General features: G+C 41.7%; 1 protein-coding gene across 10 annotated transcripts in view; it reads left to right on the top strand.

Moving 5' to 3' along the window:
• Positions 1–25,206, top strand: part of TNS1 (tensin 1) — a 322,456-nt gene that overhangs the window by 130,722 nt on the left and 166,528 nt on the right. For 9 of the 10 annotated variants that reach the window (XM_075181085.1, XM_075181083.1, XM_075181087.1 and 6 more), the window contains one exon: positions 2,547–2,584. In XM_075181085.1, coding sequence (XP_075037186.1) covers positions 2,547–2,584 — 38 coding nt within the window. Of the gene's footprint in view, positions 1–2,437; positions 2,464–2,546; positions 2,585–25,206 lie in introns of those variants that run through there. The other variant, XM_075181097.1, reaches the window with a different exon arrangement.

A 25,206-nucleotide genomic window follows, 5' to 3' on the forward strand; every position in this document is an offset into this window, starting at 1 on the left:
TCTGCCGGAATCAGAACAGTTGGGAGGAATGCATTTTGGGCTGGTACATCTCGGATTCAGGCCTCATCATGAGTGCAGTTCCCACTGTAATTCCTGAGCATTGCAAAGCTGCATAGGGCATACCCCCCAATGTGACTGTCCCTGGATTGGGGCGTGACCACATCATGACAGTGGCATGGTCACACCCCCAGAAGGCTGCCCATTAAATACCTCCCTTCCACAAACATTCTCACCCACGGAACAAGCATGTCCCTGTGTGGGACATTGGAACAGAGCCCTAAAACTGGCTCTGTCCCGCTGCAATTGGGAGCAATGATAGTGGTTGTAGTTTGTGCACAGCTACCTGCCTAAATCATAATGGGGTGTACTATGTTCTCTCTTTGCTGTACCAAATTCCTGGCCCCATCCAAGCCTTGCATCCTCGTATGCAGAAAAAAGACAAACCCCATTCTGGATACTTAACCCTCAGATGGGGTACGATAATACCATACAAACCTTTGCACTATGTCACCTCTATGGATTACTGAGGACACACATCTAAAAAGCAATTATTTCTTGTTAGTTTTGAAATAAAACAAGCTTTTGTTTTCTGCATGTAATAAGAGATTGTGTCCTCATTCCGGATTTTGGAGCTGCCCCTGTGACAGCCGTCTATACGATCTCTTCATGATCCGGCTGGAAATACAAATTAAAAGAAGTGCTAAAAAAAACAACATACAAATAAACATTGTAACATAGTTATGTTATACGGTATATATATTGCTATTTTTCTTTACTATATTTATAAATATTAATTTATTTTAATAATTAAATGAATGCGATTTAAACATGACTGCATTAAAAAAAGATTTATGCTAAGAATAATGTTTTCTTTTAATGCATTTGCTCAGATAACGCCACCCTAAGATGGCGTTAACAGGGCGGGTACCGCGGTGGTAGAACTACCATCTTTATAGTGTTAAATCTGCTTCCCTATGCATAGAAAACTTACCGGTGGTAAAGCCTTTGATGTATAGGGCGATGTGATATTGAGCGCTATCACCAGCGAGACTGACAACTTTCCGCCCTGTGTATTGAAGGATTAGTTAAGGATTCCATATAACTGACCCAGGCACCATCCTCTGTCCTTCCCCATTGATCTGACACAGGCTGAGGTTCTCCAGCGTATAATGTAGCGTAGCGGCCTAAGTAGGTGGTCTGCATCCGCTCCTGCCTTTATATAGATGCAAAATGAACAGGAATTTGGGATTATTATGTTACGGGAACAAATCTTCAGAGGAGGGGAGTGAGCACTGCTGCCAAGAGAGTTTCTAAGTCCTGAGAAATCACAGCTTCATGTACAGACTGCAGTACAGCTCATAGACAGCCGTATAAAACGTGAGTCTCTGGGAGCCACAGGTATCGGGGCCACAGGGTGGCAAGACGTCTGTTTCGAAGCTTGCCTCCTGCAGATGCCCATTGTACTCATAGTCAATTAATGTCAGCTGTTAATAATATAGGGCCTGATTCATTAAGGATCTTAACTTAAGAAACTTCTTATTTCAGTCTCCTGGACAAAACCATGTTACAATGCAAGGGGTGCAAATTAGTTTTCTGTTTTGCACATAAGTTAAATACTGACTGTTTTTTTATGTAGCACACAAATATTAACTTTAAATTTCAGTGTACAAATAAGCTATCAAGTATTTGTGTGCTACATGAAAAAACAGTCACCAATCAAATGTAGACAATATTATTAGGTTAACAATCAAATGTAGACAGCATTAGGTCGACAATTTGAATGTAGACAGTAATGTTAGGTCGACAGTAATAACACTATCCCTGTCCCTAACCCTATAATACTGTCTACATTTGAATTGTCGACCTAATGAATGTATACCCGTCGACCGCATACCCTGTGTATGGTGTTTGTGAATCAGAGATCGGTGTGGTATAAGTGATGGAATGATAGATGACTGCATGATCTATGAGAGATAACTGTATATGGTCTGTGCACCAGATGTCGTACATATGTGCGGGAATGAGAGTTTATAAAGGAATCATCGGGTGCTGTGTGCGACTGAATGAGAGTCTAATATATGTGCTCTATGAGAGGGAATGAGAGATTATGTCTGGTATGTGAAGGAAAGATTGCAGCGTGCGGTGTATAGCCGTGAATTAATTAGCGATTGCTGTAGCTTGTACATGTAATGCCCATTATATGCTCTTCAGGATGAGAGCTCTGTATCTTGTACCAAACCCTCTGAAACTCGATTCCTGAGGCGTGTGGGAGGGATTATAAAACTTGTTTGTTTTTGGTTTAAAGCATTTAGTCTGCACTAGAATGTGAGGCCCCGGGGCAGAGACGACTGAAGTTGTTGGAGTTACTGTACTATACAATGTCTGCACCAGGCACATAATACCTGTGCACGGTGCTAGGCTCTGTCCAGGGGGCTGCACCATGCACTGAGAGGGGGGTGGGAGGTGAGTACATATTATATGATCACTATGGCACATTTAGTCCAGAGTCAATTCTAACCTGAGATTTCTCTCTTCCTTCCATCCAGTCTGCCGGCTGTCATGTCACCGCAAATGTGAAGCCAAGGTAAGACTTCCTATTCATCTCACAATTACCGTAAAAGCCTTTGTACACTTCTGCAGCAAATCAGCGGACAAGAGCTGACACTTCTTTCATCGAAGCATCAAGTATGAGAGAACAGGCACATGACCTTTTCCGCCTCATTATTAATGTTTAATTTACCATGTCCCCCAATAATATTCAGACTAAGACTCATTTGTTTTGTTAAGGAGAGTCTTTGTGCTCTTAGCGAAGTACATGAGCCAGACAGCTGAGCTTCTCTTTCCATAAACCTCTGTCACCTGATCAGTCAGGATTACAGGGGTAGCTGAAAGCAACGTTCTTAAATCAAAAGTGTTTGTCAAGCTGACAGCAAAGTCTGAAGGTGCCCACACACTGCCATATCACGGCCAGTATCCGGCCCATTGCCTGATAACACAGCGTGTGGGGGCTCAAAACGTGTAAGATTTCTTGAACTCTATAAAATGTAATTCTGTAAATCTGAAGGAAGTAGATGAGAACTGTTCTTTTAAAAGGAGGCAAATTAACTCCATATTGGGTGAATAAACTCCATGTTCTATTTAAAAACACAGAAATGTCATTAATTACAGAATATGGAGTTAATTTACCTCCACTTTCTGCTTCCTCCAATTTTATTGATTGTCTCCATACTACACATGTGAATGTGACACCATCTGTTTAAGATTTGTTACAATGTTTCCTGTTGCCTATTTTGTGCATCATTTACATTTGTTATCTTGTATTCTTGTATATCCCATTACACAAAAGCTTCTTCAGTTTTATTGCTGGGGAATAAATGTCTTTACGTTGTGAAGCTGCGGTTGGCACCGCTGTAGATTTTCTCCTTTTATCTCAACGTCTTGTCCCTTTTCAGTGCCCTGCAAAAAATAGGGGGCTTTGTGACTAATTAGCTCTCAGTGTTTTCTAATTAGGCTAAACCAGGTTAATTAAGTAAATGATGATGAAGGGATAGCAGCATTAAACCGACTAACTGTATAACGGTTTGTGCGCACAAGTGTTGACATCAAGCGGTTAACGGGCGTCAACAAAGCCTGGTCAACGCTCTCTGATTCCAGGGCTCCAGAATATAATAGAAGCCAATGTACACAGACGGGGTCACTTCTTGCAGCGTTCGCAATCTGTAAAATATAATAGGTATCAATGATAATGGCCTCTCTCCTCCTCTATTCTGGTCCGTTTCCAGCGTGTGTGTTCTTATGTCATGGCTCTTGCATGTTCTGTGCGACACTTGTTTGTGATATACCATTGAAAGCTGACCTGAAGCGAGGTCACATGACTTTCGCGTCAATGAGAATCGTTCTTGAACGCCCAGGTGTAAGTAGCGTAATGGAACCAATACTTTACATTTTATTTCTGTAACATTGATTACAGGACACTGTATTTTAAATTCATAAAATCATTTTTGCGACCGTGTCTAAGAACATAAACAGAAAGTAAACAGAATGTAAGCATCTTAGGATTCAAGTAATACCAAGAACTCTGTGAATAATTAACTTTCATAACATTGCTTGCGTTACATCGGAACATTACCGAGTTAATGTATCATTTAAGAAGGATTCCACTCCGAACTAGCAATGTAGAGTTCATTGAGATTACAAAGGTACGCTTCTCTTTAGTGTAAGCATATCCTGACCCCCTGGCCGGCCATAATTAGTTCTGTGCAAAAATAATATGCAAATGACCCTGTTAAGTTGCGTTTAACTCTAGTGGTTGAACTTTGACATCTCGGCCTTCGTGGGGCAGTTCTGGTGCTTTGTGGTCGATTGGTCCTGAGTTTATTCAGCCACTTTGTGAATGGCAGCGCCAACATCCGTTGGAACAGAGATTTATGGGTAACATGTCTGCAGTACACACGGTGTTCATAGTGAACACTCTAACATACCACGGACACAAGAACACACAACACATAGCCATCATGGTCTGTTCCAGCAACCACTATGTATATTTCGGATGTGTTTGCCTTAGGGATCAGTGATCCCTATTCCAAAGAAATGTTATTGCTGCATTGATCACGCAGCTGGACACAGCTAGAGCGGGCGTGTATACGGCTTCTGGGTGCTTTGTGTCCGGCCTTTCACAACACACAGTTGCCTTTGAATGTTGTATCACAATAACATATACAGCAACTCTAACCAAGTGTGTTTGTCCTGTTAAACATGATATATGCGTATAATATATAAGTAGAATCAGATTGCACAAGCATCTGGGCCACTTTTCTCCTGTTTTTTGCTTTCTTAGCCATTGTTAACCCAGGTATTTATTTATTTGGAGTCATCTCTCCGTCTGCACGCGTGCTTAAGTGACAGCAAGTTTATAGTAAGCCGTCCTGAGACTGAGCTAGTAGCGTGGCGTGTTTGTTTAAGTCTCACCCTGTGGTTGTTAATCAATAGAATCCAGTCTGTTAACCTACAACACACCTCTTTGTCATGCTGCTCCAGCCCTCCGTGAACCTTACCTCACCGTACAATCATCCCGGGGTCTGCATTCCTGAGGAGCCGCTGGCACACGAGGAGCGGCCTGGTCCTGGGCACAGAGAGAAGCCTGTGTGTCGGTGCTGACATGACTGGCATCTGCTCAGTGTACGGTGAACATGGCAGGATAAAATAAAGGAGGGAGATTGAGGGAGGGGGAGGTATTGAGCTTCCAAATACAGGGTCCGTTGAGGAATAGTAACTCGCCCCGAGTTTACACAGAACTGGCACTGAATCCAGCGTCTCTCATTTCATAGACCCGCACTGAGAAGAAGCAGTTCCAGGGTCTGAAGAAATCCAGCACTTTGTTTTATAAGTCTATATTTAGCCTTATATAGCCAGATATTTTCTTTTGGAGCAGTGAACCACTGCAAACTGGGGAGACGTTCTGCAGTCTATAGCGACTCTTAAAGGTAATCAAAAAACAACAAAACGCATGTACACCACCTGGTCAACAGTTAGCGTTGATCCATCTAGTGCAGGTTAGCCTAGTGAATGCCAGTGTCAGTGTGCCACAGGTCCTTTGGATCCTGTTATCCATGCTATTAATTCATACTATTTGTGTTTATTTTCCCTGTAGGTCACTGATGGGCAACATTCAGCCCTCCGAGCCTTCACCTGTGGCCCCCAGCCTTGTCCTGCTTTATAGTCAGACTTGTCAGTTATAGCTGGTAACCAGCCTCCCCCCCAATATATATATAATACAGCATAATATAAAGCTGGGAGGGCCCCTTCCCCGTGAGTATTCCCCTCCTATTCCTGATCCGTCCTTTATTCACTGTGTGCAGGCATCTGGCGTTCTTCCGTCACTCCCTGTAATGCTTCCACGGCGCAGTGAGCTCCTTACTGGGGAGATCTCGTGAGAGTGAGACTATGACTCACAGTCTCACTCTCACGAGATCTCCTCAGTAAGGAGATTACTGCGCACTGCAGAACCACTACAGTGACAGCAGGCAGCTAACAGCATAACATTTGCTGTTAGCTGCCTGCCATTCTCCTTGACCAGCTGACAGTCGGAGCCGGGGGCGGGGACGCTTCCGACCTGATGAATGCCGGCGGGCCCCCCAGATGCGCGAGGCCCCTGGCTATAGCCCAATTAGACCTCGGGTTGATCCTGCTGATAACACTAGTATTAAACACCTGCTGATACGTTTTGGTGTCTCTTTCACCTTGTTACTGAGATGAAGGGTGACGTACGGCCCTTTTGATGGTTAAAAGATCGCCACTGCGTCTCCTAAAATGTATCAGGTCGCCCATCAGTGCTACAGTTTGGAAGCAGCAGGTCCCACTTAACGATTTGTCTGTTAATAACCAGTCTCGTTTTATTACTGTGTTTGTCCCCAATTATAAAGCTGCATGAAATATGCTGCCACCATATGAATAAATGTGAAAAAATAATTTAATTTGGTCTGTTAGATATCCTGGGGGGAGCAGCTGTTTATTGGTGTTGTCTGATGTTAGTCTCATGGTGCCTCTGTATAGTGCATGTATAGTATAGTACATGTATATTGTAGGGCAGCATGGTGGCTCAGTGGTTAGCACTTCTGCCTCACAGCACTGGGGTCATGAGTTAGATTCCTGACCATAGCCTTATCTGTGAGGAGTTTGTATGTTCTCCCCGTGTTTGTGTGGCTTTCTTCCAGGTGCTTCGGTTTCCTCCCACACTCCCAAAACATACTGGTAGGGTAATTGGCTGCTATTAAATTAACCGTAGTCTGTGTGTATATTAGGGAATTTAGACTGTAGGCTCCAATGGGACAGGGACCGATGTGAGTTCTCTGTACAGTGCTGCGGAATCAGTGGCGCTATATAAATAAATGATGATGATATTATAGTACATGTCTAGTATAGTACATGCATATTGGGCAATATTTGTTACTTTATAGCACATCATACAATTCATCGTGGCTTCCTGTCAAACTTCTTCAATGAAACATTCTTTATGATGTATCTCTGCACTGAGTTCAGACTCCAAGAACGCAGCAATTTAAGAAACTGATTGTAAATCAAATGTTAATTAAAGTTTTCTTCCAGCGAAACTAAGATCTTCCCATCGTTGCTACTTAAACGGTGAATTTTTGTTTCTTTATGTGACTTCAGTTCTAAGAAAAGAGTCTAATTAAGAAATAAGCCAGCCAATAACTTCCACTGGCTACACCACATCTGGAATGACATAAAGTTCCCTTCCGCTACCAGATGAGTACACAGATTAATTGTCTATGGTGTATTATTTAATGGTCTCTGCGGACACTTTGCATAAAGCACAATCAAGAATATAAGCTTGGCTTTGTGCAAAGCCCCTTACACCGCACTATAACTGTCTAGGATCCCGCCTGCGTGACTCATAGCTCACGGATCTCACATTTTGGTGTCTTTTTTCCCTACAATAAACTCGAGAAGTTTCCATTGGTTTGGGGTTCCCGTTTAGCTTCTTGTAAGCCGAAAAACGTTAGCCACACCCCAAGATCAGAGAGTCTTCTTTCCAAACTCTTACCCATCTTCCATAAACTTTCCAGTGCTTAAACAGAACAAATATTAAAGATTTATTTCCGTTTTATTTGTCCGTATTCCTGAGAACTATTTTCTATTTATTATTTTAGTTAGTACCTTTAAAAAAAAACACTGCTTAATATTGTCAATTTTTTTCAACTGTCTGGTGGTTCAATCTACTATTTGTTTTTTTCAAAAGGTTATGTTTGTGTGTTTGTCTGTTTTGTTGTGTTCAGAAAAAAATATTTTCAATAAAAATATACAATTTAAAAAAAATAAATTGCATAAAAATCCCATCGTGGTGGAATTGCATTTACTGCTCCTACTTTAAAGGTACAAGTAATTCCTGTTTAAAAAGACAGTTTCAGAACGAGAAATATCCTTTAATAAAATCATATGTATGACAAGTGTCCGGTATTGTGTTTAACCACATCTTTTATGTATTAAAAGAGTCCTGGTTAAATATGTCTGTATGTGAGAAAATAGCAAACAAACAAAAATGTTTCTAATGTATTAGCGTTTCCACCTATTGAATGCAGTAGAAACTTTGTAACTTTGTACAAGATTCCCTCAACAAACTGGCGACAATTAAATCCGTTTCAGTGCTGAATGAAGGGCTCTGATTGGCCACTCTTAAAAGTTGTGACACACAGCCAATAGAATTCCTGCCGCTGCAGACGCTGGTTGAAATTGGTGATCCTATTTAGCTTTTTAAATGAGAACTGGATAGACAAAACAATTCTCAAATTACAAAATTTTCTCAAACTTTTAAACCATTAAAAAAAAATTCAGAAAATCAAAAATTTCGACCATGGTTGAGCCTGTTAGACAGTGATTTAGTTAAGATTGTAATCGTTTTTTTGTTTTTTTTTAATTATTATTATTATTATGAATAGCCGAATTCCGAAACATCTCATAGTGTTTTCCGCTCAATTTAAAAAATAAAAAAATGGTAAAATGCTTTTTTTTATTGATTTGATATTAATATTTAAGTAATGGCTTTTTTTTGACAAAAACAAACCAACAAAAAAAAAAAAGTTAAAAACAGGATTTTTTTTTAGCCTTAATGGTGAACCTCTAACGTGAACTCCAAATTCCATCTGTTGGCGATTGTACCTCGAGCATGTGGGCGAGAAGGACCAACAAGGACCGTTCACCAACCCTGCCCTGTATGACGACAGGATGGTAATTAAATAATAATTGAATGCCAGCAATAATAATTATTATGATAAATCTGTATTGTTGGCAGTAGTAACAATCTTCTTAAAAGCTCCTAAAGTTCTCGAATTAATGATTATCTGGCACACAGGGGAGAGTTGGCAAATTTTAGCCCGTGGGGCAAGACTCGGCTCAGCAGCCTATTTAAAAATGTTAAAAAATGTTAAAAAATACAGGTGGTCCCCTTATGGGACTGGCCCCGGGGCAGCTGCCCACCAGCCCCTGCTGGCACAGTTGGTCTTTCCGGTCACTGTGTCACTGGCCAAATCTCTCCATCCTGGACCCTACAATTTTCAGATTAGCAGCTAACGGCTCACTGACTGTCTTGGTATTATAAAAGCTGAACTTGTTCCATGAGAGCAGACACGAGGAACAGGGACAGAACGAGCCGTGGAAAACACTGGATTATTATGAACGATGTAAAGCTGATTTACAGGAGACGGAGAGTTAATTATGTCGTTTGCTGCACAGCATCTGGTAACTATTAGGCCCCACAAATGCCCATCTAGGGCTCGTTATCCTGGCTGCAGATGGGTAATGCTTCCAACCCTCTGGAGGGAAAAGTCGGGGTCAATATGGTTATGAGAAAGTAGAAGAGAACTTGCAAATCTTTCCTCTCCTCTGACAAGGAGGGAGATCAGGAATTCCTCGCAGCGGCCAGTAGCCTGAATTATTAGCTTGACAATTACAATTAGCTGCGGAAGTATGTCCTGGTAATGGGGGTGACATTCATTGCATTGCTGGATAAGTTAAGACAATAGATGTGGGCAGGGAAGGGGTAAGTTTTGCGATATTGTTACAATTATATATATATATATGAAACAAAACAAGAGGAAAAAAAAGAGAAAATATGTGTGTGTGTATATATGTGTGTATATATATATATATATATATATATATATACATATTGTATAGTTCCTGACTGATTCTCACTCATTGTCTTCCAGCAGTATTTCGGCAAATATTAATTGCTACTTTTGGATTATTTTAGCAATGTTGCGCTCAAATGCTTTATAATTTATAGTCAAATATCATTATTGTAGTCCTCAGACTACTAGCAGGTTGGTAACGACCCATTTGCACTTGATGTAAGAGTATTAGGTTATTATATTCTGTACATGTTTATTTTTACAAACCAGTAGCCTGAGATAGCTGCCTCAGCATAATTACCTGACCTCCCACCTGCAGGATTATGGGCCCTCCTGATCTGATCCGTCCAAGCCACGCCTCAGATCAGATGTAGCTCCACCCATAAATTACTAGGCTCTGCCCCTTTTTGTCATGGTAATCTGGACTTGTGGTAGATACGCCTCAGTTGTCCTGTTATAGGCACACATCAGTCTCACTTCTGGCAAGACGTCATAAAATTATCATGACAAATGGGCAGCACTGTGGTTAGCATTGTTGTCTCACAGCGTTGGGGTCATGAGTTCGATTCCGACCAGGACCCTATCTGTGTGGAGTTTGCATGTTCTCCCCTCGTTTGTGTGGATTTCCTCCGGGTGCTCCTGTTTCCTCCCACAGTCTAAAAATGTACTGATAGGTTAGTTGGCTTCTGACAAAGTGTGTGTGTGTGTGTGTGTGTGTGTGTGTGTGTGTTTTAACTGTAAGCTCCAATGGGGCAGGGACTGATGTGAATGACTAGATATTCTCTGTACATCGCTGAGTAATATCATTTATGCTATATAAATAAATAGTAGTAAACATGCCAAACTAAGTGTAATTGCAGTAACAATGCATTATGCATTTTATTTTAATGTGTTGGCAGTAAGTCTGCTCCTATATTTAGGGAGGTCAGATTTTCTCGTTGAACTCGTATGAAAACACAACGTAAAGCTGAGAGTTACAAAGTTGCAAACAGGGAAAATAAAATCTGGAACAATGGTAATTATGATTAAAACCACTGCCAGCGTCTGTTGTGCTTATTTAATCTATATAATCTAATCAGGAAGCAGCGTGTTTTTATAGGACATGGAGTTCTGTATTGGAGAAACGCTGGTATATAGCCAGCTAGATAGGAAGGTTGACTTCATCAGACTGGACCCATCAATCAGAATATTCTTAAAATAAATAATATATAAGCAATTGTATAAATCAATCGGAGATCAATATGACTGCGCTGGTCCACCGGCCACTTGTGTATTCAGCAGAAGAGGAAAATAGTGGAAATCATGAGATATTAATGATAAAATACACAAACCGGAACCTCCCAATATCTCAAATGGGCAAAGAGGAGCCCAAGTATTATGGGGCAAATGTTATCCTATAACTTTTTTTAATAAAATAAAGGCACTTGTTTAATACTGATTAATATACATGAATTTCCCCACAGAACAGGACAGCATGGGGTTAGCTTTACACATACTAATCCCAGTTTCCTTACAAGACAAGGGGGTGTGACCTAATGAACTGGAGGTGTGGCCACTGCAAATGTGGGTGGGGTCTTGTCAGATAGGGCCATGACTTTTGGAGTTTTTTCATTAGCACTTGTCATCTAAACTTCAGTGTCTTTCACATTTGTGTACGACCAGATAGAGATGTTATAATGTGCAAAGTGAAACTGAATTAAACTGTAGAGTAAAAAATAAACTCATTGTATTATATTTATCGTGCTGCAATGATGCTCCTGAACTTTAGTATGTTGGTTGGTCTGGTTATATATCCTGCCGGTGTCACTGTTGATGAATATGGATGGCTTTAGTCGGTGGCTAAAAGCTGTTTACAAATCACATACAAGAGGGGTAGCTTCATGGACTCAGCTGCAAGGCTTATATTTATTTTCATACATTTTAATGTGTTGCATCTTAATGTTATGTCTCGTTTACAGGGCTGACTGAGCATGCCTAATGATAAATAATATAAATAACAATTTACATTTTTTTTTTTTAAATAAAGCCTTTTTTAAGGCCATGTCCGGTCCACTATGCTCCAGAGCATGTTATATGGAAACTTTATTGCTGTATTGAGCATTTTTTACTTTTTTTTTTTTTTACATTCGATGGTCTTGTATTTATTTGTGGATATGTGTTATTGTAAAGTCACATGTGTATAAGATAGATGCTAATGAGCCTGTTTCGGAGTCCAACAATCGGGATAGATGCTGTTGGGAAGTATGTATGATCAAATTCCGTTTACATGACATGATAGGGATCGTAGTGCTTCAAGGGTATTGGGCGAAAGGAGCCTTGGTGCACCCAAGCAGCTTAGCAGTAGATTTATTACACCTGTAAAGTAAAAGTGAAGGTGTTGCCCATAGCAACCAATCAGATTCTAGCTATCATGTTCTAGAATGTACAAGATAAATGATAGCTATATTCTGATTGGTTGCTATGGGCAACACTTACACTTTTCCTTTTTAGAAGTTTTGAGAAATCTGCCCCTAAGTGTCTCTGGGAACAATTTTAAAATGCTTGTCTGACATCAAACAGCACAGGAATATCTTCAAAATGTATTTGCAGATACTGGCAAAACACATCTGGACATAGGGGCAGCCCAGCTTCCGACACTGCAATCTCCGCATTATACATATAGGATTTGGGTAACTTTCACTTTCAAGTTCTTTGCAGTCAGCTGGACTGTGGTCCAGGGCTGACCGTGTTATCTGGGGGAAGTCATTGGGAAATCCTATTTCACAGAATCAGAGATCAATATGCAGCCTGTTTCCTCCTCCTGTCTGAGCTATATCATTCTTAGTGACAGCTAGAACACGGCCCCATCGTTTCCAGTAACTGGGGGATATTCTTAGCTATAGGGTATAAAACAATACCAAATAAAGACTGGTCTGCAGTTCCTGCAGGTTACAATGTGTCTGTGATCTGTGTCTTACTGAGACTCAAGTCATCTCCGAAACATCTTCTCCCAACATTGTAATCCTATGTCCCCCCTCTATCCTGACCTGTATCTTTCACCCCCTCTATAAATATCATAAAAGCCGGTTGCATGTTTTTGAGGTAGAGGAATGGAATTACATTCATTTAGATCTGTTTTAGGACCTGAACATATGGATCTTTAAATTCTTATCCCTAGAAAACACATAGATCGTTTTTACTGACCATCACCTTTCATTCTCTGTACTGTTATATACCCTCATTTCACTAGGGGCCACGGTGATGTCACTAATTCCTGGTGACCTGATAGGCTGCATCCTAGGTGATGAAGCGATTAATGTAATCGCTGCCAGGAGAGAAGGTAGGAGGTAGTAGGGTCTGTAGTTTAACCTCTCTAGAGATCTGCACAGCATCGGCCCTCTACTGTACGTCTAATATAGCAGAGTGGATGGCGCTGTCTCCAGCCCGGAACCATTCCCCTCTCTCAGACTTTCTGGGAAGATCAGCTGTTAATGCAAATGTAACATACAGCATAAGCTGAATCTAACCTCTCACCAGAGCTGTATAGAGTAACGTGAAGGTATTATTATCCTCTATAGATGAAGTATTATTTTCAGATTTACTGTATGACTGTGTCCTTCTGTTGTGAGCTGCATTGGGGAAGACATAAAATTCTTTAAACAGTAAAGGTTACAAACATAAGCTGTATCTATAATAGTGCGGTAATGAGGACCACTGGAAAAATGTAAAATAAATCAAGGCCATTTATCTGCCACGTCTGGTTTTTAGTAAATGACCCCATAGGGTTCAGCTTTATTCTTATGTATTGTATCATGTCGCGCTTAAACGCGTTTTCTTGGGTTCAATGTGTTTAATTCAAGTTGAATGTAACAGGCAATGTTTGGTAAACCGTAAAGGTGACGCAGCACTCCTAACGGCGAGCAACATAGCGAGTGGGTATGGCGTTATTGGAAACAATGGTTTCTATTTTCACGCCCTCTCTCGTCAGGGCCGTAACTAGTGCTGTGCGACAGGGGCGACCGCCCAGGGCGCAGCGCTGGAGGGGGACGCAATTTAGGAATATTTTAGGTTCATTTGGGCCGGGGGTAAACATTTGTCTTTCTCGCTCCAGGCGCTAGAATTCTAAGTTACGGCTCTGTCTCTCGTACATTGTGCAACGCACAAAACTGACACCAGTGGGTATGAAGCGTTAAAGATCTGAATTTCAACATTTTAATCATTCACCCATATATCTTTATCCTCTGCTACTTTACCCATTTATGCACCCCAAATACCCTTGCGCAAGCAACACAGAAATGTACTTTTCCAATTGCCAAATGACACAAGACACAAACACTGCCCTTGTTGTTCGTATTTTGGGAACATTGACGCATTGTATTTCATATAGAGCTATCAGGTAAGTCGGTGACCAGTACGTAATCTGCAGCTTTAGACCCACCTGAATGTTTTGTATTAGTGTCATGTTTGTCACCTGCTCCTGACACTCTAGAGATACAATGTAACAACATGTTCCATCCTCCACAAGTGGTATCTTTAGTAATGAGTGGGAGACTGGAATGTTCAGAGTTACTTTGTAGCGTACGTGTCAGGTCATGTTGTGGCGATTGGTGGGATGATAAGGGTGGGGATGATGTCATTGGCTGTTGTTAGTTTCATTCCCAGGTAAACAGGAGGACGGAATTCAGACCCCGTGTCCTCTGAATGTGAATGGACTGATGTCATTCATCATTCCACTGGGATCACCAACATTTTAAGTTCCTTTGTAATTTTCCTTGGTGGACATTGGTTGTCCTGAGAGTCCTTTAGACAGGCTCCTCCACAGCAGATAGTATTTAGCTTTGGCACCGTAGCAGCAGTATAAGTGCTGGGTTCACTGTATGGATTTTGCAGGCAGTATTACCAGAGTTTATGTATCATGACAGCAATTCTGCGCGTCTGTGCTCAGGAGACTAAATAAACGGGCGGACAAATAACAACTACCGGATATTAGCAATAAAGTGAAACTGTCATCCAATATTGTTTTATTTTAAAGGTCCATTATACTTAAATTATAAGATGTTCCGATATTCAAAGTTAAGTAGCGCTAATATACATTATAAATGCAGCAGTTTTATATATGAACTTACATTGAAATATTAAAAGTGATATTGAAGGATTTATTCCTCATTGAACCCAAATAATTCCTCACTAATTTTAATCCTTATTGTCATTCTGTAAAGGACATATATAGTGAATAGCATGAATTCATACTCTCCAGCATTTATCCTTGTAACATAAGTCCCGTCCAATCACCACAATTCCCGGTCGCCCAGCTCACACAAGTCACGCCCACTTTTCAAACAACCACACCTACTCTAGTGAAGCCCAGCCCACTTCCCCATAAGCACCACCCCATTTAAAGTGCATCAATCGGGACTGTGCTGGTGAAAACATGCAGAAATAGCTTAAATTACATTTTATTTTTGGTTGGAGTGCATTAAATTAAAGCTCTTTTGCAGCTAAAGGACTTTTTTTTTTACTATTTAAATTTTAAATTTTTTCTGACATGTGTGCTCAGTGCCATACTTGGTACATAGTAAATACGTCTTGCTGTAGGAAGCACTTGCCTTTGCACGCAGCCTGCTCTATGTACTTCAATTCACACATTATGTAATAAGCAAAGAAGAGACCAGAATTCAGACAGGAACAATATTCTTAGAGGAAATTCTGCGCAGAACACTCGAGGCCAAATTCCACTGGTGAAACGTCAGAAACTTCACTGCTGAATGTGGATCAAGGGGAATATTTTTAAGAATAGTTTTGAAAATGTCACTCATAATACTTATTTCTTCATAATCTCCTAATTAATAGGACAAGTGGGAACTGTTTTACCTTATTTGGGACCTGCAGTATGGGCTGGATTTTACACTGTGAGCATGCCGGGGTCTTGCTTTGTCATTTCATAATTACAGGAGCCCTGCTCATCTCCTGTACAGAGGTTCAGCATGGAACATACGCAGTTCTATGTGCAAGAGACTATTAAGCGAGTATCTCTATTTCAGTGTTTATTGAAGCAGCAATCCCACATAGAAAACATATTTATTAAAGTACATTTCAAGCTTGCATCTGATTTTTAGCTTTCCCTCTACAAATCATTATCTCCCTTTTAAAAGCTCTCTGGTTGGAAAATGAAATTGTCTGCCAGACACAGTCAGTCTGCATCACAGACACAGGCTCACAGCTCTCAGCATGTGATCGCAGATCGGGGAGAAGGAGGATGTCACAGTGCAGACAGAGCTCAGAGGGCTGTACCAAAGCCTCTCTGCTCACTACATCATGTGCCATGTGACTGTGGTTGCCATGGTGGTCCAGATCATAAATCATTAAAGGCAGCATTTTTTTTTATGGGATTGCTGCTTTATTTTAAACCTTAAGATAAAAATGACATTTTCTTGTTACGTGAATCATCTGGCAGCAATTAAAATATATTTTATTAGGAAAAATTGTGGATAGCAGATTCCCGGTTTACAAAGCCAATGAGTCTGTTCTGTTGGAGCAATCTGGTATATTACAAGTTGATTTATCTAGCAAATTTATTGCAGGTGATAAGGCTCATTTGGTCTTCTTCCCAGTTGCTAAAATATTCATTTATACAATGTTTACCTTATCTCGCCCTCCATGGTACAATCAGCGGGCGCTGCCTACAACCTCATTCCTTGTGAAGAGACGCAAGATTTATACATGTAAATGTGATTACAGCAGACCTCATCCTGTTATGCTCAGACCAGATGCTTATTGATAAAGTAATGTATATATCCTCAGCGTGCTGATACTCTGCAGCCCTGAATTAATAGAGACTAATGCAATGTGCTGCATCTTGCTTATTAGGGGGCTGTCAACATCTGATGACTTTCATTTATTTGGTTGTACGAGTTCTTTTGCAATTATAACTAAATACTCTGCTTTATATTATATATCCTTCTGTGCTTTTCTGGCATGTATTTATATCAGTGGGCAGCGTTGGATATTTGTGTTGTCATTTGATATAAGGCCTAGCTCTGCTTTCTTCTCTCCCTTAACTGTAACTGTTCCCAGGGCTTTGTGTTGTATTCTAGAGCATCATCGTGGTGGTATAAAGACATCGATGGAAAGTACAGACTGAAGCACATAAAGATGAAATAAATTATGTAATAATGTATTTCGTAAATGTAGGACCTTTCCCTGATGTTCTAAAGCAAGCATGAGCAGCGTGTGAAAGTACAAGGGCCAAGGCTCTCGGGTTATGCTGAGACTTGTAGTTCTGCACCAGCACTTAGCCACAGGCTACCTACCTCTGTTGCAAAGCATTGTGGGTCTCCATCAAAGTGTGGTCAACAAATGAGTGTGTGTAGCTCATGTCTTCTGCTCTGTGCCTGGTGCACTGAATGTCAGTGCTTCCCCAAATAACTCCTGTAAAGTGAGAGCCAACTTTCCTTGTACAGCGCTATGGAGTATGTCGGCTCTTCATAAATAAACTTTGACACGCTCATCGCCGAAAACGTCTTTACCATATATATCCTGAGCAGAGGCTGACGTTGAACACTTCATTTATCCTGGAGATTAGCCAAGGTCTGAGCTTGTTTTTGCAGATTTTTTTTGCTCTAAATCTTAAGTTAATGGCTATTTTGTACATAATTAAACATGCCGATGACGGGCAGAGAGCCAGAACAGATACAGAATGCCAAGATTTATAAGCCTGAACACGGCGTTCTAGTCCTAACAAAAGCCAGAACAATTGTCAACAGTAAAACAAAGCGTTCAGAGGGAGGCAGACCCCAAAAATGGATAAAATGAAGGGGGAGCTTAATCCTTTCTGTAGAGGAATTTTTTATTTCTTTATTTCCTGCCTGTGGGGGCAAGAACGGCATTTGCCTCAATATTTTTTTAAGAAGCTAGAGCTGATGGTAAATCATGGCTGGGGCGTCCTATGCTGCGCTGCGTTTGGGGCATTCGGCGGGGGTAGATTTATCAAACCTTCTAAAACTGAAAAGTGGAGATGTTGCCCATAGTAACCAATCAGATTCTAGCTGTCATTTTATAGATTGTAGTAGATATATGATAGCTAGAATCTGATTGGTTGCTTGTAGTGTTTTACACAGGGCAGTACAGATTTCCTGTATCAACGGGGGTGTAGCCAACGTTTCTGGGGGCTTGATCAACCCTGATCAGGATGTGGGGCTTGGTGGACCCTGCTTGAGTTCTCAGTGGCATTGTCTCAAGTGTCTTGATATTCAAATGTGAAAATAAGATGATATGTCAGCGTGTTAGTCTAAACGTATGTTAGTGGCGTCATGTTTTCATGAGGCATTTACTTTGTGGTCCCTGGACCAGAATATGGTGGCAATATGTGGTAGACCCAAGCACTGTGAGGCAGCAATCACTGTAGTAGGAGTGCGCTACGTTCTCATGTATTTCGCTTCGTCCTAAAAAACATGGCTGTGTATCGTTCTACTTGGAAGAGATAGCTGATTGCATCATTAATTAAATTACCGTTCCTATCTCACCTCAGAAACACAATCAAATATTCACAATGGTTTATCTATAAAAAGGTGAAGTTATTATTAGGGGAACGGATGTACCCCAAACTTAGAAATTCATCATCATCATTTATTTATATAGCGCCACTAATTCCGCAGCGCTGTACAGAGAACTCACTCACATCAGTACCTGCCCCATTGGGGCTTACAGTCTAAATTCCCTAACACACACACGGACGGACAGACCGGACAGACTAGGGTCAATTTGTTAGCAGCCAATTAACCTACCAGTATGTTTGGTTTTTTTTGGAGTGTGGGAGGAAACCGGAGCACCCGGAATAAACCCACACAAGCACGGGGAGAACATACAAACTCCTCACAGATAAGGCCATGGTCGGGAATTGAACTCATAACCCCAGTGCTGTAAGGCAGAAGTGCTAACCACTACACCACTGTGCCTTGGAACGGGATAATGAACCTGATTTAGATGTAGGTCTATTTCCGCCAGGTAAAAATGCGACTTGTACTAAGACAAAGATTTGGGTGAATTTGTGTAAGGTACACAGCCCTGACCGTGTCCCCCCAAGCAAAAAAAAAAGGTCACGGATCTACCCAGTCAACTTATTTTGGAACATCTGCAAAATTGTTTTTGTTTGTACAAATCTTAAGTGTCCTTCCTTGACCCTTGTGAAGACAATGAGTGTAAACAAATAATGTGGCCTATTAGTAGGTATAAATTGGCCAGCAAGGTGTTTGATCCCTTTGTTCAGTAAGTGTTCTCCTTGTGCGAGTGCAAATTGTTCTATTTAAGCAAACAAATGCTTTCATTATCTGGTGAGCTACAGTCACAAGTGTGTGTTCAGTAATCTCTTGTAATGATAAGGTTTCTGCAGTATTACATAGCTTCATAGTCAACACTGCTACAATCCCCTGCCCCAGGCGGCAAAAGTCTCCGGCTGTCAGAGACTCAACCTTGTTCCCAGGAAGAAATCAACTAACAAACAGCTAGAACTGCGGTGGAAAAGAGAGACGTCTATTCCATTCACAGCGATGTTCTCCTAGTCTGCGCTTCTGTGCGGATTCATTGCTACAGGCCAGGAAACCCAATCCAAAATTTATATAACCGACCTACTAATAACATTCCCAGATGTGTATGTAGAAGTCCCCATACTTCCCAGGGACTTGTGATGTTTGACATTATGGACCTGATTCATAATTGCCCACTCTCCCAGAATGTCTGTGAGACTCCGAGAATTTCGGGTAGGTCTCCCGGACTCCCGGGAGAGCAGGCCATCTCCCGCATCCTGCTCACTTCCTAGTCAACCTCCATGACGTGATTCGCAGTGTTTTGTGTTATTTTGCCCCCTGTGTCAAAACAACGCTTTTGTGTCATTGCGTTGAGGGGGTGCTGCCAAAATGACGCGATTCAACACCACCGTAAACTGCTTAGAATGCGCAGAACCTGATTCCTTGTTTGTATTTATGCTATGTTATATTACTGATGGATCACCCAGGACTGTTAAAGGAACCTGCTTTATTCTGCATCTACTCAGAAGTTGCCCATTTTTTTGCTGGATATTTAAAGCCGTTTGGGGGTAACATTTTCTTTAGGAAAACAAGTTACATTTTGCTAATAGGAAAACAAGACCACCCAGTGAGCACGATGTTATATTTAGCTTATTATTACAGCGATGTAATGAACATGATGTACACTTTGGCTCCACTGGCTGTACCTGTGTGTTTTACCCAGTTCCTGTCGATTGCTCATTGTGTTCAGAGCGGACTCTGCCAGGACCCATTCACTGGCAGTTCTTGGCGAACTAACCAGTTTGACTTTTTCCACCAAGTTCTCCTTATTTAGCTCCGTGCTGGATTCCGTAAAAGTAAAGGTGAAACGAGGGGTTTGCATTATTAAAGGGGAAATAGCGTGCCTGTGTCCACCTTTATTAAAGTGTCATTGTCGTGCGCACACAGTGGAGGCTGCAATATTGTATGCTAGAAATTAGTGACATCAGTGAGGCACTCTGTGCCTCGTGCCTCATTAATGTCACTGCTTGCCAGTAAATTGACTTTTGACAGGTGATTTTTAGTGACACTATGCTTGCACGTTGCTATATCGCCAGAAGGTGATTCAATGTCAGTTTTTATAGAGGAACCGCTAACAAGACACATTTAACCCCAAAAGGAAAGTTGGACGTCTGTGATATAATGTCTCAAACTTTTATAACTTTACTGAGCCCTGGTTTGTGGACGGAGATATAAGGCTGGGATATCAGCGCTGGTGTTTTGGAAGAATCCTGCGATCTCTGTGTAAGTTTCAGTTATTGGACTTGTCTCTGGTGCGAAATGAGCGCTGACAGTAGTGCGAGAAGATGTGGACGCCGGAGGTTGGCAGATCTCCGGAGTGTGTCCAGCGTTCGTGTTTTTGTGGGCACTCTCCCAGCGTAAAGGATCCGTTTACAAAACAAGTGTTGCAGAATGGTGCCCAGCAGGGGCCATGCACGTAGCATAGAATAAGAGGCGACGAATGATCGTTTTAGGTGCACTTGGGGGCATTATTATTACAATATAAAGTACAGAAGCAACAATAAAGAAGCAGGGGAATATTTATTTGTAAAGATAATAATGTTGGTTGTCTGAGAAGCTTCAGAGATAACATTGTAACGTGTCAAATTTTTGTAACTGATCCCTTAATAAAAACAAAAATAGTCAAATTTTTTAAAGGCCTGGTTTCCCTTTTCTAAAGCATCTCCCCCTCCCCACTAGATTGACAAGTCAAGTGATGCCTCTGATATATGTCTAAACCTGTTGTCAAAACTGTCCACCGTTCATTTCACATATGGTATTTTATACTAGCAGTAAAATCATTTATCATGAAAGAGTTACAATATAGAGAGCTTTTAGGGGCCTGTTTAATATTTATTGTTTTTTGCCCTGTTAAGTATCATCGGCCATGACTGTTTTATAAGAAAGACTCTGGTTTCTGCCCTGAAGTCTTTACTACACATGCGCCACCGAGCATCACTCATGTACAATTGTCATTTGCGGTAAAATGCGCAGGGGGGAATAGGGAGATCCGTTTCCTGCGATGTTCTCCCCATAGGATTTAATGGCTCTCGCCATCTTCAGATGGCGTCAAGCAACGAAAAGCTAAGATTTTTGGAGCTTGATAAAATTGCCCACACCGCAGTCCACATTGAATATTTTGGGACTGCGTTTATTGCAGTAATTTGCCTAATGCAGGAGATCTTTCCTATAGAATATTACCCAAAACATCCCACCCGGGGCTGCCATCAGAAACTGTGGGGCCCAGTACTAATTAATCTGGATGCCCACTCCCCCCTCATACATGTCCCCCTTCCTCTTCACCATACTTGCGCCCCCTCCCTCTTTGCCGTACATGCGCTCCCCTCCCTCATCACAGTGCATGATCCATTCCCACCCTCATCGCAGTAAATGCAACCCCTCTCTACCCCATCCTATCACAGTAACTGTCCCCCTCTCCCCTCTCCCCCAATCACATCACAGTAAATGTCCCCCTCTCCCCCCCCAATCACATCACAGTAAATGTCCCCCTCTCCCCCAATCACAGTAAAAGTTCGCCTCTCCGATCTTCCCCTCCACTATCACATTAATACCCAATTAACGTACCTTCTCCTCCGTGATGCTGCTGTTCCCAATCACTAATAGACTGAGAGCGCGGTGCACAGTGATGACATCACGGCTCCCTGCACCCCCAGCCTATCAGAACCTGGGAGTTGCCGCATTGCGGAGGAGAAGGGGCACGGTCAGTTAGACTAAGGGACCAGGACAGTCCAGGGGGCCCAGACAGACCTCTCCATCTGTACGGGCCCCTCACAGCTGTACCGCCCGTAACCCCCTGTCGCGGCCCTGATCCCACCCCTCACCCGCACTATCCTGCTACTCTCCAGCGGGCTCCTGCTCCAAGGCAGTGTTGGCTTCACGTCTCCCAGTCTCTGTTTTACATCTCCTCTTTCAGAACGATGGAGGCCTGCCCCAAGCTAATTACATCAGCATGTTTGTCAAGTGACTGGAAACCAAGAAGGTGTTTGGAAAGAATTGAAATGTGGTCGGCACCTCCAAGCATTTAACCCTTCTACAACAGGTTCTCTTAGGCCTGTCACAATAATTTAACCCTTATATTGACTATTCCAAGCAAAACTTGTATCGAGCCCCCTACCAGTATCCGTGTATCGCAGTTCTTATAGTATAGATTTCTATTTGCATAATGAGATCATTCTGCCTCCACAGCGCTCTATAATATCATATTCAATAAAATATTTACTATTCTAGACAAAAGAGTTTGAAATATAATCTAATTTTATAAAATGATCTTCAGAAGATCCCACTGCATCATCCAGCTCTGTGCTGCTGATTTCTCCATCTCCCGGGTCACTCGTACCTTGACAGCCCATCGTAATTGAGGAAGAAAGATGATCAGCTGAGGAATTGTTTGGTTTACCAGGAAGATAGGAATCTGCAACATATAAACGGAGCTGGATTATGCAGCAGGATCTAAACGTTACATATTGTAATACAGTCTCCACTGGAATGGTAATGTATCATTCAACAGTTTTCCTAATTTATTCCAAATACTGGGCAGAGTCCTGTGGTTACCCAGTTTAGGGCAACTCCCTTCCCCCCCTTCTCCAACACAACCAGAGCCACAAAATGAGTCTGCAAATTGCTGGACGTGAAACACAAATGATCATTGATCACATCACAGACTTTCTTCAAAAAGTAATTGTGTGTAATTAAGAGATTAATGTCCAAGGTCCCCCAGTTACAGAAACGTCTCTTGCGTCTCTCTCCGTACACGTATTATTTCTTACACTTGTCAGAAAGGATTTGTAGAAGAAGGAAACCAACATAACAAAAATGTTAATCCCGCTAACGTGAGATTCCTACAGCGCCCGCCTTGAATCCTGACTGCTCTGTGTCTCACCCTGGGCAGGGTGTTTATTCAGTATTGATAATATTGTTTATTAATACAGAGGATAGTAAATCATTCACATCACACCCTGCCCCATTGGAGCTTACAGACTAATTTCTCCGCCACACACACACTAGGGTCCATTTTTCTCAGAAGCCAATTAACTTACCAGTATGTTTTTTGGACTGTGGGAGGAAACCGGAGCACTCGGAGGAAGCCCACGCAAACACAGGGAGCACATACAAACTGCTCACAAATAAGGCTTTGGTCGATATCACACCAATGACCTGTGCGACAGCACTGCTAACCACTGAGCCACCGTGCCACTTATATATTGAAATGCTTATGGAAACGATGAGGCCACCTGTTAACCCTCTCTGTCCAGAGGTGCGATATTTGGTAGCAACTATACGTTGCCTGTGAATATTGCATGCGTGTAGTATGATTCATACAACAGACAGGCCGAATAGAATCCACCTTTGCAGTGCTGTGGCCCCTCATGGGCTTTTTGTGGCCCTCAACCTCTCTGTATTATACAGCACCATTTTTGGGCAAGGTGCCTGCATGCATACAATTGATAATTGCTGGACTGCAATACACACAATCGATGACAGCAGCTTTGGATCATAGTGTAAGTGTTGAAATTTATATGTCATCATTAATGCAACTGGCTGACAGCTCTGCAGCCAAACTACTGCAAGATGCAACTTGCTCTGCATCACATACATACAACCTATGCTGGCATGGCTTATGTCGGGGGCAGGATAATCTTTTATTTAGCCTTTCCGCACTTTATTGCACCTGTAATATATTTGTGTGATGTCCTGAACTCTATTCCCTTGGGACCCCCTCCCCGCTGAGCAGAACTATCCGGTCTCCGTGGGGATTAGACTCAGAATCCATCTCTCTCACTTTTCTCTTTGGTATTTAGCCAGGTCTTGTGAGATGGATTGAGAAATTGGCTTATTCCAAAAACACAGATTAAGTAAATCCCTCTGCAGTAAATAACTTTTGTCAAGTAGAATGTCGATCTGTTGAGGAATCCAATTATTATCTTACGACTTGTGTGCTGAAGAACGAGGCTTGTTAAAAGTATAGACGAAACCTTGTACTTAGTCCTCGCTTTTGACTGAGACCTCTGTGCTTGTTCTCGGTGAACATAGCTGAGGGCAAACCGACACGTCGCCCTCGTACTCACGCCCTACTATTAAAGATGTTATACAGCGTAGTTATATAGGCACATTGATATTCTCATCCGTGCAGAGGGAGCTTATTGGAACTAATATATTTTTAATACCTAGTGCAGAAGGCACTTTATAAAACTTACCCTTTAGGTAACCTGATGTTTCCTCTTTAATTCTTTAAAAACTGGTGACATCACTGAGGCACGAGGTGTGGGTACTATATCAGGACGTCATACAAATATATTGCAGGTGCAATAAAGTGTAAAAAGCTAAATAAAAGATTATCCTGCCCCGACATAAGCCCCCATGCCAGCATAGATTGTATGTATGTCATGCAGAGCAAGTTGCATCTTGCAGTAGTTTGGCTGCAGAGCTGTCAGCCAGTTGCAGTAATGATTTATACCTCGGAGTGCTGTGATTCTGGCAGAGCAGTCTGCAGAGATTTACCTTCCTGAATGGGACTGTTGATAAGGATTAGACCTGGTAAAGGTGCTTTGTTCACCTGGGTTCACTGACAGTTGAATGTAAGAGGTAATCAGCGGGCACCATGTGAGATGTAAGGCATTCTCTGACATGCGTGTTGTGTTATTAGCTAGACGACTTGTATTACAAGACAAGACTTCCAGGCTATAATTTGTTAATAATGTGATTTCTAATAATCCACGGGGCTTAATCTCTAGCAAAATGGAAATGTAGAGTAACCACAGCAATCAATCACAAATTTGCTTTCACTGAGTAACTTATTGATCAATGTTATATCCTGGTTATTAGCCTTATCTTGGTTGGTTGCTGTATGCTGGTTGGTTGCTGTATGCTGGTTGGTTGCTATATGCTGGTTGGTTGCTATGTACTGGTTGGTTGCTATATACTGGTTGGTTGCTATATGCTGGTTGGTTGCTATATGCTGGTTGGTTGCTATGTACTGGTTGGTTGCTATATGCTGGTTG

This window comes from Mixophyes fleayi, chromosome 7, assembly GCF_038048845.1.
Source record: "Mixophyes fleayi isolate aMixFle1 chromosome 7, aMixFle1.hap1, whole genome shotgun sequence".
NCBI classification, from domain to species: domain Eukaryota; kingdom Metazoa; phylum Chordata; class Amphibia; order Anura; family Limnodynastidae; genus Mixophyes; species Mixophyes fleayi.